The 14,068-nt window shown below is 46.0% G+C and overlaps 1 protein-coding gene across 1 annotated transcript; it reads right to left on the bottom strand.

The window, feature by feature from the left end:
- Nucleotides 1-8,660: 8,660 nt before the first annotated feature.
- Nucleotides 8,661-8,962, bottom strand: CTRU02_215709 (uncharacterized protein; the record flags this gene model as incomplete). Its single annotated transcript, XM_036733149.1, has 2 exons — nucleotides 8,661-8,800; nucleotides 8,860-8,962. 2 exons carry the CDS (start codon nucleotides 8,960-8,962, stop codon nucleotides 8,661-8,663), a joined length of 243 nt encoding a protein of 80 aa, XP_036575097.1.
- Between the last annotated feature and the right edge of the window lie 5,106 nt (nucleotides 8,963-14,068).

Raw genomic sequence — 14,068 nt, 5'->3', positions numbered from 1 at the left:
TTTACATCGGCAAGTGTAGGACGTTTTCAACGCTGACCTCCAAAGGCACCGGGTACGCTGTGGAGGAAGCAGCCGGACTTCGGCCGCTGGAAACAGGTCCTTGATTACGCCCTGGCACGGTTGAAGTCCACAGCAGCTATATCGATTCCGAGTTTGAGGATTCTCCTGCAACTAGCCGCGATCATTCTTGGAAGCGATCCTCATAGCAGAGGGACATCTTCCGTAGCTGCTCACTCGGCAAAATACGTCCCCTGGGTACTAACCTACGGCGATAACAAACTCTCTTAGAGTTTGAGTTTGTTCGACAGCCATTTCCTCGAGCAGATAACCAGCTTAACGGCAAACTTTAAGTAGCAGCGAAGCCTTTCTAGACAAACAACCTCTCTTGAAAGCCTTTTACTCCTGGTAGTGGTGCTGTCTCAAAGCACAAAGCTTCGGCGATGCACAAAGGCCAGGTCTCCTAGCAGAAATCTCTATTAAGAGTTAATCCCTCTAGGTAATCTCTTTCCTATAGATGAACAAATTGGTGGCTAAATGCTTTGGTTGCTATTCCTTCTCGTCAATCAAGCTTTCGAGCAGCCAGCCTTACATACCCAAATGAGATCGTTTAAAGTTTTAAATATTCCAGGTTTACTTAGGACTCAAGAGCGCCACACTCCGGGGGCAAAATTCAAACCGTGCTGTAAAAGCTTCACCTAAAATACATCTATATACCTGCCCCTTGTCCAACCAAACAGTCTATTATATCTGAACCGACACAGTGACCGCCATCAAAATAATCCGCTGAAAGAACCCAAGCCTAGGTGCTTTTTGTCGAGGCCTAACTCTACACAAATTACCACTCTCTCCAAAGGCCCGCCGAGACACTCATAAAATAACATTCAGTTACTGGAATTAATGAAGCACCGGTCACATTCTGACAGAGTACATTCATTCTCTTGCATTACTTCCCTTAGGGTCTCATGAGCTCGCTCTATTCTCGTTCCTCCGCGTCCAGCGGTCAAGACTCGACAATGTCATTGCAATATAGCAACGTTCGTCGGGCTCTCGACAAGACAACACAGAATCGATCGGTACTTGCTATCTCAGCCAAGTTGAAAGACTTGTCACTTCGGGTCAAAGAGTGGTGTTCTTCATCGTACCGCACCTGTGATGTGGGTGAACACGAACCACCATGGGTATCTGCTCGAAGGACCAACTTGACACACTGCGCCTTCTACCGACTGCCGGATGAGCTTTTGTTGCTGATTCTCAGTAACTTGGATGATGCAACAAAAGGTATCGTCCAGCGTGCCTGTGGACTATTCATGAGAATCATATTTGACCCAACACTGGACAGCAAGACGCCTCAATGGAGGTTTTGGTACTCACTCCCAGCCCGCAGTGTTGAACCCTGGCCTCGGCTCAGGCTTCCCGACCGAAATCTCTTGGATAGAGACAGGTACTGTAATGCCTGTCTCACTTTTCGAAAGAGTGGGAAATACGATAACGCAATGAAGGCGCTACAGAGCACTCTCTGGTGTTCCTTCTGTAACGAGCCTCACAAGCGTCCTGTCTTTTCTCCCCGGCAGCGAGCCGCCTCCCCGGCCACGCGAGTCTGTATCTTGGCTGAAGGAAAGGCACAAATATGCAAACATGAGATTATAGGGTACAGTTCTGTCAAGAACCTGAAGCCCAACCCTTCGACTAAGGAGCCATACCAAGTATGTCGACACTCCGATCATTTCCTGTCATGTACCTCCTGGGAACACTGTTGGCAATATCCATACGACTCCAAACTCATCCAGCATGGGAGGCCTCACTTAAATCTTATCCTTCACAAAAACAGTTCTCTGGAAGTCAGGTCTTATGCCACAGTCCTCTTGTTTAGGCTTCACCACCAAATCCCCGTAACCCGGGCGTTCTTACAGGAACGGCTGACAGCAAATGCACACATACTAGGAAAAATGCTCTGCCCTCATGTCACGGTTGATGACGGGCAGCTGCTACTCCCATTTTGCCCGAATCTATGCGCGTGCTTCAATAGCGCGCGATGGATTGATCATAATTGTACTGGTACCGACATATTTTGCTGCCGCTGTACTGCTGCCAAGGTACCAAGCCGCGCTGGATATTTCATGCCAACATATTTTTTTGATCAACATCGCTATGAATGCACTGTTTGCGATGCTCACTATAGTTGGGCTCGATGTGGTTCGGCTGTTACTCTTACGATACGAGCTTTGAATGGGGCCTATGATCTAACACTGCCAAAGAATCATCGCCAGCATTCGCGACGGACCTGCTGGGCAATGAAACTTCATCCTGAGAGTTGGGGTATCCTGGAGGATGATGAACTCCGCCATGTTGCCTGGTGCGATGATATATTCTGCTCTTCACGGTGGAGATGGGATAGTTTATCACGGCTAATGGTTCAGTAAGATGACAATGTAGAGTGTTATATCAAAGTCAGAGAACAGACAATAGTATGCATTGGCCAAGGGTTTCGGAACACCGAACGTCACTAAGAAATAGCGATCACATTCCAGATTATCCTGGGCAATAAAGCTTCTACAACAGTTTACTATTTCTGTTAGACGTCTTATGTGCTCTTTCTACCGAATATCCAGCAGCCTCTCTCTCCATTACTTTGGGTTATATAATTTGTTCTCTATCCGGTCTTTTCCCTACATGCTCCCTGCTTAATCTTGGGGATTAGCATCTTTCCAATATTCTTCCCTTTCTCCTACCTAAGATGCCTGGCTTTTGGTATTCTTTGTTGATTATGGCTGTGTTATAGGTAAAATGTGAGCTATAAATAACTTAATATGCCATTCTATGTTTCGATCTATGTATTTTATATCTCATTTCAGATTTATGTATCCAAAAAGGTTACAATAGCCGGAATCCCAGGTTGAATTGGCTCTGTCGCTGATCGGAGAGGTCAGCGAAAAGGTAGGGTCCAATGTGGCTTGCATTTATTTCCCGCCTATTCTATGCCTTGCGCCCCTCCATCCTGCTCCCTTTCTATCTCTTTGATTTTAACTCGAAAGCTTTTCGTATGACAGTCAGGAGGCGGTAACAACTTAAGGTTGTTAGGTATAATGGATTTGTCTACTTCGTGATTATTAGTAAACGAGCTAGCAACGGCTGCATCAAGACTAGTACGGGAGCGAAGGCTTATAAAAGTTTCTAAGATCTGCTTCAAACTTTCCATGGCGTCCTGCTTTTATACTTACCTTACACTTGCTTTCCTCGGGGCCTGCTCTTGGTATTTGTCCTTCTTGCTTTCATGGTGTGGGCAAACTCTTCTAAATCGTAAACTGCAGGTGGGCTTTGAGTGGCGCCATCATCCAACGCCAGAACAATCATACTATGACGTGGTGGATATTGTTGCCCGCTGTGTGTGTGAAAAAAATGAAGAATCGGGGCGACTCCGCAGTTTGCTTCTAGATATGGTGATATCTCCCTTCTTCTTCCCGGCCTCGCGCTTGGTATTGCCCAGTTGGGCCATGGTCGTGTCATGAGAGGCAGAGCTTGCCAGTGCAGTGCTGAGATGATCTCGAATGTATTTGTCATTTATGTCTTGGAGATCTGCAGACCTGTCATTCTGCGTGTTTGGGAAATCAAGATGCCGTTGATTAACATCGCCGAGTTGGTCCTCGATAGCCAGAATGAAGCTTTCGGCATCAGGTAGAGGCATATTGATGCTTAGAAATGAGCTTTCCAACGCGGCAGAGCTTGTGCGCCTACTTTTAACACCCAGATGGGCGCATGTCTGTTGGAGTCACACAGGATCTAAATATGAGGATGGGATTAATCAAGATAACAGTTAAGGCATGATTGTCTATTCTGTGATGGGAGTATGACGTGCCTACAAGAAGGAGGAGATGCGGTGTTGTCACGGATTAAGCAAGAGTAGGTGTACGTGCCTGCGAGCACTGGCAACCTGTGAGTATTAGGTACTGTTATCGTCTGTTAGCCTATCTTATCTTGTCTTACTGAGCTCAGGTATGGCCATGTACGACCTGTCCACGAGTCTATACATAAGCTGAGATTGCATATCACTCCTAAAGTGGGATTTGCCTCTTGCAGTGAGTTTTTCAGGTTGACGGTGCTCGCACTGCGGCTCCTAAAGCATTGGTAATAGATATAAAGACACGAATCGGTTACTTCAACATTTGGGCACTGAGGCAGATAACCTCGTTGCGGTTTGGGAAGTGGACGCGATAACGGTGCCTGAAGCTGATAAGATCGTTTCGATAAGAGGTGGCAGGATGGCTAAATGGAATAAAAGCTACCTTTGGAAAAGGACATATTCGTGGGGTTTTAATATGCTCCATACCTACCTACCTGCTAGTGGGTCATAGATGCACAACTCTGACAGTAATGTGACTTGCTGATGTAATGAGGATGCATAAATTGGGATTCGCACCAGGACCGTTTCTGCCGGCTTGTCATACCTTGCTCAGTATTCAATGGACTGAAACTTATCTTCACTATTTCTATGCTCATTATGTCCGTCTTTCATGTTTCTTCTTATACTTTTCTTCGTCTTGTTTCCTTCTCCATCGACATGATCGACAGCGACTGGAAAAGACAAGTGAGGCGATCCCCGCCCGACACTCCCTCAACTTTGCGGACTGCACGTTGGTGACGGAAAAGCCTGTATATGATTAAGCGGGTTGATGTTTGTGTTCGGTATACAGTGATTTGATTAGAGCATTAGAGGTAGGCTTCATGAGACACACATGACGATCAACTCAAAGACTCTAGAAAAAGGTACTTGCTTTTGTGTGACAGAACTACTCCAACTCAGGTCAGCTAAGTATCTTTAGCTTGCTTGTAAGTTTGTGGTTTCTTTTTCTGTTTTCTTTTCTTTTCTTTTCCGCTTGAGCGTGCTGGGAGCAGCTAGGCAGTACGTACCTGCCCCCCTTTCCTCAACCAATAATGTCAATGTACAGCTCACCTGAGGTACTAGGGGCCGTACTCAGTGAAGGTGGTCGATTCTGACCTCAGTAGAGGTAGTCAATGCTCATCTCAGTGAAGGTACCAGGGTCCCTGCTCAGTGGAGGTGGAGCGTTGCTCCTGCAGCCTCACTGAGCAGCTTGCAGGGTCTCTGGCACCTGCTAAACTTATGGGGGACAGCACTGCAAGGTCACCCAGGCACACTCGGTCGTTACCTCAGATTATAAACCACCATCAACACGGACATCAATTACACTCCTTCCTTACCTTGACAATACTCAGGGAAGATCTCATCTCACTCTAACATATTGACATACTAATGTTTGCATCAGTTTGCATTAGCGGCAGCCGCCTTGAGGCGTACATACATTGAGAGGCTCTGACGAGAATCGAGCAGAGCAACCTCGAATAACATCGTCTTCCTCCGACTCCTCTCTGTCTGAATTAAATAGCATCTTCCTCTGCTAACTTGACTGGAGACTGGCCGGGTAGCTCAGAAAGTTGCCTAAGCCGGCATTAAGACCAGGCTGCTCAACAAGGGGTTCATGATCAACCGAACAGCCAACACACCAACTGTGCAAGGCCTCATGCTCGTAAGCCAGTGTCTCAAAAGTCCTTCATCGGTATTCCCGGATAAGCTTATGTTGACACTTAACATGGCGCGTCAAGGTCGAACAGGTGGGCAATTTCAGCGGACGGTGGCCCGCCATGTGACAAGTACTTTGAATGAAGTGCGGGTTTGGTACCAGACCACGAGCCATGCCAAGGAAAACGTAGAGGTGCATGGCTAGCTCGGATGAGTGAGTTGAGTTTCAGCCATGTGTATTTCAATCCTCTTATCACTCCATTTCAGCCATCTTTCCGAAGCACTAGGCATAGAAGCTATTCCCAGATCTTGCAATCTGCCCCACATTCTCAATGCCCGTCAGCAGACGAGTGCACGAAACATGCGAACGCAGCCGTAGCATTATAGGTTTTAGTTGTTGTGTAGTCAACTTTTGGTTATATATATAGAAGCATAATTCAAAAGTCTCTAAGATGGGTCCCATGGATATTGCTTCTACTACTGTTGGTGATACGGCGAAAGGAGCGGAAACGTAGAGACACGACATCATTGCAGCGAGGGTCAACTTTTGTTGCTGGCTAGTGGATTTGCAGGGCATTACGATAGTGGGTGGTGCTTATCTTGGGCGTGGCGCACTACCTAGCTAGGCGAGGTGCTGCCGATTTTTCGTCAGCTCCTCCACTGAGTCCACTGTTAGCCGCCCTCTGTACTTTTTCTTATCAACAGCGCGGTCCAGGGCTCACTTCGTCATCTAAAAGGCAACATCACATCCACCATTAAATAACAAGGTTGCACAGCTTTTTACCACAACACATCCATTCAATGTTCATGAACAGTCGATAACACTCCAACAACTACGCCGTGGATTATGTAGGCTCCAGAAACCTTCCACTTGTAACTCAGTGCCACTAAGGCTCCGATACCTTTGAGCAAACGAAGGCCAAGAAACTTTCTTCCAAGTTTCCACCATTTTCATCTTCTTTGGTTTATGACTAGGCCTCTGTTCTCTATTTATACTCACAGCTTTTGTCTACTTCTCGTGCGAGAATTTTTATCTATCTAATCGAGGATTTTTATTTATCTAATCATTCATCATCTTCGACCTTTCATCTACCTGACTGAACGCTAGTCAATCTCTGTATGCTCTTTTTCTCAACCAAGTATGCTGGTCAGCGTCTCCATCGCCCCGAAATGCGCGCTTCCGTGAGACAGAATTTTCTCTGGGCGTTACAGCCTAGTTCTGATTTTCATAAGTCTTATGTCTAATATAACAATGGGGTCAATAACCTCTCGGTCCTTTTCATTCTCCAAGCGGTTGCACTACAGAAGACAATCTTGCCCAGAGTGTATAGTGCGTGGCTGGCATGTCTTGACTTCTTCCGTTCAGGTCAGTCGTTGGACCTTTCGAGGACCGCGGAAAGTGATTTTCAAGCCCTTCTTGGTATCCTGTCATCCGCTGACAAAATCTCTTGAATTTATGCGAGACACAGACTTTCATCAGCCAGAGTCCAGCCATAATTCAACTAGCCTATTTCTTTTCAGTCTACCTCAGCGCGATGCATCGAGCTCGTAGTTGTATAGACGTGCCCTGTTGCTTTGTATTGGTAACGTCTACTTGGCCTCTATCTCGAGGTTGGCCGCGCGCTTCTTCTTTCTCAATCACGTGGGTTACGGTCTACAATAGCCAAAGTGAAAGTAATGCGAAGTCCTGGTCAGGGTTAGCTCTCCACTTGCATCGGCTCAGCCTCCCTACCACCTGCCTGGTGGTGAACAAAAAACAGCATTAAAATCGCCAATCAAGAAAACCAATTGCCTTCTGCATCAGGCAGCGCCAGCCGGCTCTCTGGATGCCCTAGCCGACTGATGTCGAAGTGTTACGACATTCCGGCAGGCCTGCCACCCACAGAGATAGTAAGACAGGAAACTTGGGAAGTAGCTACTCGAGGGCTTAAGAGTATAGAAGGCCTAACAATACAGACTTATGTGCAACCGCGTGGAAGGCATCTCTAGATGCCACAAGAGAAGACAAAATGGATAAATCACTACCATATGTGCACTGGACCGCTAATATTCTAGTTTCTATCAGTAGAATAAAACACTACATCACGTTCCATATGTATATACGGCCGTTCGCTCATTAGTCAGTTGTGCGGTCAATTAATCACATCTTTGAATTGTACTGATATGCTAACATGAATGGATTCTGTTGCGATAGTTGGAATACGGAGCCGTGTGGCACTTCCAGCCACACGCCCGCCAGGCTGAGAGGCCCAAGCCTCCCAGACCCACGTGACAGGCCAAGGGGGAATATCCCCACCTTCTAGTCAACAACACCACTTTCAACTATCATCATGAACCATCGATTAGAACCAATTTACTGTTATTTGTTATTGACGAACGGAATTCCGTTTCACCCCCTGTTTCACCCCCTGTGAAACCTACAGATTCACCCTGTTTTCTAGCCTACTGATGCAACCAACTCTGAAACTAAAACCTATCCATATATGCATGCATCGATATGCCGATAGAATAAATGGCCGCCCACGTTAGCATAGTGTATTCTCTAGATGTCACTATGCTGTCTGCTTACTCCGCTTCATTATCAGTACCTATGCCCTTGCACAGATACTTCTGTTAGTTGTCCGCTAGACTATTTTCATGTTACTGAAAGTATATACGTACCGTTGCCACCAAGTAAAGTGTCATGAGTTAATCTTAGGAAGGAAGAACAACGGGGTGTAGATGAGCGAGGAGATAGGTATTTCAGGCGTTAAGGTCAGGCGCATACCATAGCTTTTATAGGCCGGGTACTCAACCATCGTTAAATCTTCTGCGGCTTTTTCCTGATATTAGCCCCCTACATGCTAGGTCATCAGAGCTTCTCCACCCGCCATTATAATAACGGCTAGAAGGCTGTCATAAAGGTACTGAATTTGATCCTATTAACGGTTGTTTGGCTTGACCCTCTAACACCTCCTAGCAGAAGCAGTGAACCAAATTTGACAAAACATCTTTCCTACTATGACATTTGTCTGGCAGCCATTTACATTCCGGTGGCTAGCTCTGACATAGCACATGTGCCGTCCTTGTTGCTAAAGCTACTGCTCTTGGTAGTAACCTTTCACGTACCGTTTTGACCAGTAGCCCCTTAATTGCATGTAGGGTTGTACGGAATAGCCGGATCGTAGGACACGCAACGTGAGCCGGGACCGCATATAGGAATGTAGTTGCACCTCATTGAGTCGCAGCAGTCGTTGTTGCATCTCCCATATATCCCTACGCAGCGCTCTATTTTTCTCTGGGTTAGCCAAAATATTTAGAAAGGAGCATATTGAGTCTTTACTGACTTTCAACAGCGAAGAGCGCATTCGGATCAGCGTTGGGAGAGGACGGCATCGCTACAACTAGGGAAACAAGGGCAAGTAGGCAAATTTTTAATGTAGAAGGCATCTTAGCTGGATTGATCTTTGTTTGCTGGATGATTTTTGGTCTTTGCTGAATGCCTAACAAGATGTGTGATTCTGAGCCGGTGATGGACGAGTGGGGAGGGCTGATAGGACAATGTTTATAAGTAATGTTTTGAAGGCTGACATGTTTTCGCCTCCGCCGGTCCCGAATCATACAAATAAAGTGTTGGAGGGAAATTAACTTACATTACGAGCGGCATTCTAGTCCGTCAATCTGCCCGCCTTTTGAGTTATAATACCCGCCGCAATGACTCGTCGCAGTCAGCCAATCTATTAAGCAGCTAATAAGCCGTGAATGAGAAACTCTGTTGAAATAACATGAGTCAAGTTCGGGATTATCAACGATTTCGCGAGCACTACAATACAATACGCTGAGCCTAGCCCAAAGTGTTTTTTTTTTTTTTTTTAACCTATATCGATCTTTGTTTTACTTAACTAGAAAGCCGGCTCGTCAAGGCTTTAATCATTATAGCTGGTGGAGTGCTGGTGAAGCTTGCAGTATAATGCCTCACCTCTGGCTAGTCCGGCGTATCTAATCAAATAACTTTACCGCGTTTCCAATTTTGCAAGATGAATATTGATGTAGATCGACGTCAATTCCATCGCTAGCTTGCAACAGTGTGTTTCTTTATCGCCTAGCAAAGGCTCTAGTAAAGCGGTATGGTGCCCCTTGTGGGTGTAACTACGATGTCGAGCCCGCGAACATCCGGCATTAGTGCGCGGACGCCCAAAATAGACACGAAGGTTTTTTTAGAATCGCATTAACGAAGACAAAGACCCGAGAAAAGTTTGATAGCTATCACTCCAGACACCCGATAAAAAGAATTTGAATACTAGGTCTAAGTCCTTAACTAGTCAGATTGGATTGCCAGCGGCGTCAAAACGTTAAATATCCAGGTGTAGTAAATTGAAGTTCAGTCGGCTTGACGCCCTATTTTTTTTTTTTTTTTTGCCCGAGAGTCTGCGGTAATCCTATGAGGATGGAAAAGGATAGTAGGGCGTATCCTCACACGAAGGGCTAATGTACCGACGAGAGAGCGGTGCTAATAAAGCTACTCCTCATTCGTTTAGCCTTGGGCCGAATTCTGAATACTTATCTATGGATTAATTTCTACCTTTTCAAGCTAATAATAAGAATTAAAGAGCTATCATCTCTGGCAATGGATATCTCTGGCAATGGATGATGCAGAAAGCGAGGGAAAGAACACCACACCGCGCAAAATGCCTGCTCCGACCGTCATTATAACCCCTCCAATGCTCACCAACGCCTCTCCTTCTCTCACGCCCGCATATCGAGAAGCCCCTACCACTATGCGTAATTCCCAGAAACATAAAATACTATGGTGCGACTCGACATTGGACCCTGATTGGGAGTTAACGTCTAGCTACAGCATTGTCCCTACACTACCTTACGTTGTGTAATTCAAGTTACTGGCTATTTAGTGACTGCCCGGCCCGTACTCCTTGCTGCCCATGGACTCTAGTCAAGCAACCAACATGATGGTGCCCGGAGCATTCCCTTCATACCGTGCCCTTTTTGGCGGTCTACATTACCTCGTCCGTCGTCCGCGGGTTCCAACATTCGTCGACTCCCATACTTAGGTAAGTACAGACTCTGGCCACTAAGTTGATCCTTGATATCAAGTTGAGTAAATTGATCATGTAACCCTAACGTCGGTGTTGAGTGGACCTGATAGGTACGTACAGCTAAGCTGGCCTAGCAAACATGAAAGACGGGCTGTTGAAACTACTAGTTAAGATATGACGTGTTCATTAGGCTTTTCGGCTTGAGACTGAATGAAGTTGAAGCTTATGTCATTCTGAAGCCTGGATAAATTGTGAAAGGCCGAGGCCTGAGGGGGCGATCAGCACCCGCATGTATAGCCATGCACACAGTCAAACCGACGCTGTCACCTGGTGTCGACAAGAAAGGCCGGAGAAACGTCAAAGCCACTAAATTCGAGCAAACTGAAAAGGTGAGTAGCAGAGACCGGGAGGCCGGCAGACCAGCAGACTGGCGGTTAGTTTGGCCGGGTGCCCGCGGAACCACTTCATACCGAAGTTCCAGCTATTGCACCAGTACCACCGGAAATTGATCATAGCGTTTTGACCCGATTACCTGGCTTTGGATTCGGTTCACTTGTCCTGACATGTATGGATAAAGCTTGTCGAGTTTGGCAATCTTGTTTGATTGCCGAACCATTCGCAGCCTGTCGTGCGGTCCGTGAACCTATAAATGTAAGCATTTCGGCTCGGGGCAGATGTGCAGTTGAAGGGGATTTTGATTTTGGAAAAAGAACTTATGTCTGTAGATCGATACATATATATATCTCTCTACAATCTGAAATAGAATAATGTTCTTTGGCTTGTTATTGACTCTTTGTTTAGTAATACGGGGTGTTATTGCTTGTTCTCCCCTAACCAGCGATGTTCAATTTAAAAGCTAGTTTTAGTTATATCCTGCTTATTTCTGTGGGATCCCCAGCGATGCCTCATCTATGCCAGGTAAACGATCAACAAAATGGAAGTTTTTTGACCGAAAGATAGCTCACATGCCCAACTAACAGTTCCATCTTTAACGCCACTGTGGCCGTCCTGGACCCCTATAAGTCGGAACTATTAGAAGTGATCAGTTTTTCCGGGCTAAGCCATCCCGGCTTAGATGTGTCCGACAAGCAGTTACCGGACATATTATTGGATGCCGCCAGCGGAGTCCTAACAGTTGTCATCCAAGCTGCTAAGTTTTCCTTGACTGGAGGCAACGATGTTAGTGGCGATAATTTCATTATTCAATACGACCTGGTTAGCAAAAGGTCTTTCTTAAGTCATTTTGACAGACACTACACGAGGCCAATTTGGAGGGTTCCTCGATATAGAGCCAGGGCTTGATGGCGAAGTTTTCGTCAACGGAGCTTATCCGGCAAGCATTTTGCGGATTATCAATAATAATAACGTCTCGCCGTACTTCATTTCAAACCCGACAACACCTCATCGGGCATATGGCTTTGGCAGACTAGCAAGATATGGGCACCTCCTAATTACGAACAACAACCCGCATCACCAGCTAGTCAAGTTCGATCTTAGTAGCCCCAATGGGAAAACGCGAATGGTCGTTCAACAGACTCCGTATCACAACTTTAGTGCAGGGACACCACTTCATTCTCAACGGAAGTACGGAGAAAATGTGTCATTACAGACAAAATCCAATGTAGCACACAACACCACAGGAGTTTCTGTCTGGAGTACGTCTGACGGTTGGCAAACAGCGGATTATCATGGATTCATCGATGGTCGCAACGAGTTCGATGATTACGCGCCAGCTATAAGTCAGGTTGATGTTAAAGAAATTATGGGAAGGATTTATTCGAGTGTTCTCTTCTACTACAACACTGCCAACCCATCAATGGCTGGCAACAGATCTAACTTCATGCTTAGAGATATCACACAAGTAGTGTTGGTGCACTGCTAATGCAGTAGGCGTTGGCTTACAGACAGGAAAGGCGTGACTGGTCTGGAAAGGCATGAGCGAATAATATTGTATCATTCATCTCGTCTAATTTTTTCTGTACCAGGTTTGTTGCTCTTTAGAAACCGTTCTCTGTAAGGCTTCTAGGTCTTGGGCTGATCTCATTACCACGTGGTGAGACGATTGGGGTTCATTGTTCGGAAAACATACGGGCTCGCGTCACAGCGCTTGACTTGAGCAGACTCAAAAGCTGCGTGCGGGGTGCGAAAGAAATGCTTGGGCTTCAGGATCATCAATGACTTACAGCAAAAATGCGTTTTGGTTAACCGAGAAAAAGCGAGAATCATAAGGCTGAAGAATGACAAGATTGCCTGAGCAAGAAGAGTGAAAACTATCACGAATATACAAAGGTCCAAAGACCTGAAAAGCAGAGTTCCTCTGAAGGAGGTACTATTACATAGCAACATTCTTTCACCAGGGTCTTCTCGGCAAATTTACTAGCAAAGGTAGCTAGTCAGGAATCCTGATGGGGGAAACATGCTAAAAGATTTCAATATGATGAACTCTCATGATGGTTGATGTACCATATATGATAGATATGGAGTATACGTTAATACTGAAATGCAACAAGACGAGGTTGGCAAGCGAGGAGTTAGATTTGGGGATGATACGAGGGAATATAAGGGTGTGGGCGGGTGATATCTGGTTACACCGTTACCTTGGATTTTGAGTTTTATTTTCAGTCATACATTAACTAAAGCGCCTTCGACGCACACGCCAACTACGCTCCTTTCTTTACCTACATTACCTTGAAAATTACTCAGGGTAGTTCTTATCTTACTCCAACATATTGACATACTATTGTTTGCATTATCAGCAGCCACCCTCGGGCGTGCATACATTGAGAGGTTCTAACCAGATTTAGGCTGGGCAACCTCGAATAATATCGTTTTCTTCCAACTACTCTTCGTTTCACTTGCCTAAGCCAACAGTGGAACCAGGCGGCTCAACAAGAGATTCATGACCAACCGAACAGCCAACACACCGACTGCCCAAGGCCTTAAGACACAACTTGGTTGTCAAAGTTGACGTCTGCCGCGGGCGTGTCTGGCATGCAGCAGCACTACCTGTGCCACCAGCACCGTGGCTGCCACAATATTCTATATACCCCAGAAGAAATCGACCAAGTCTATGTCAGACACGCCGTCCAGGGGCCCAGGGACTTCATAGACCCAGCTGTAGCAAGGCAAAGTCCGAGAGCTATTGAAGTGGAAACTAGTCAAGCTTCTGGGACCTCTAGATGGAACCTGCATATTCTATCTTCATTCAATGTCTCTTTTGAATTGTCAAAGTTTGAAGGACATATTCGCAGTTTCCTAGCAGTAGATCTTGGTATAGTTGGGCAGTATGGACACCCCTGGAGGCTGATTTAATCTTGGTTCGCGCATGAGTAGAACAAGAATGGATCCTTTGTTTCCGACGACATTTCCTTATGTTTCGTGATCGAGCTGTGGTATCTGATAATGACACCTCTGGTCAAAGTTGTAGGTGGTTGTGCAGAACATAGAGTCTGATGGATGCTTCAGGCACAACCCTGGTCGTTGACCTGGTCGGAGGTCTGGG

This window comes from Colletotrichum truncatum (assembly GCF_014235925.2).
Source record: "Colletotrichum truncatum strain CMES1059 chromosome Unknown Contig_0018, whole genome shotgun sequence".
Lineage (NCBI taxonomy): Eukaryota > Fungi > Ascomycota > Sordariomycetes > Glomerellales > Glomerellaceae > Colletotrichum > Colletotrichum truncatum.
The sequence above is the reverse complement of the archived record's forward strand: the minus strand, read 5'-3'. Positions and strand labels throughout refer to the sequence as shown.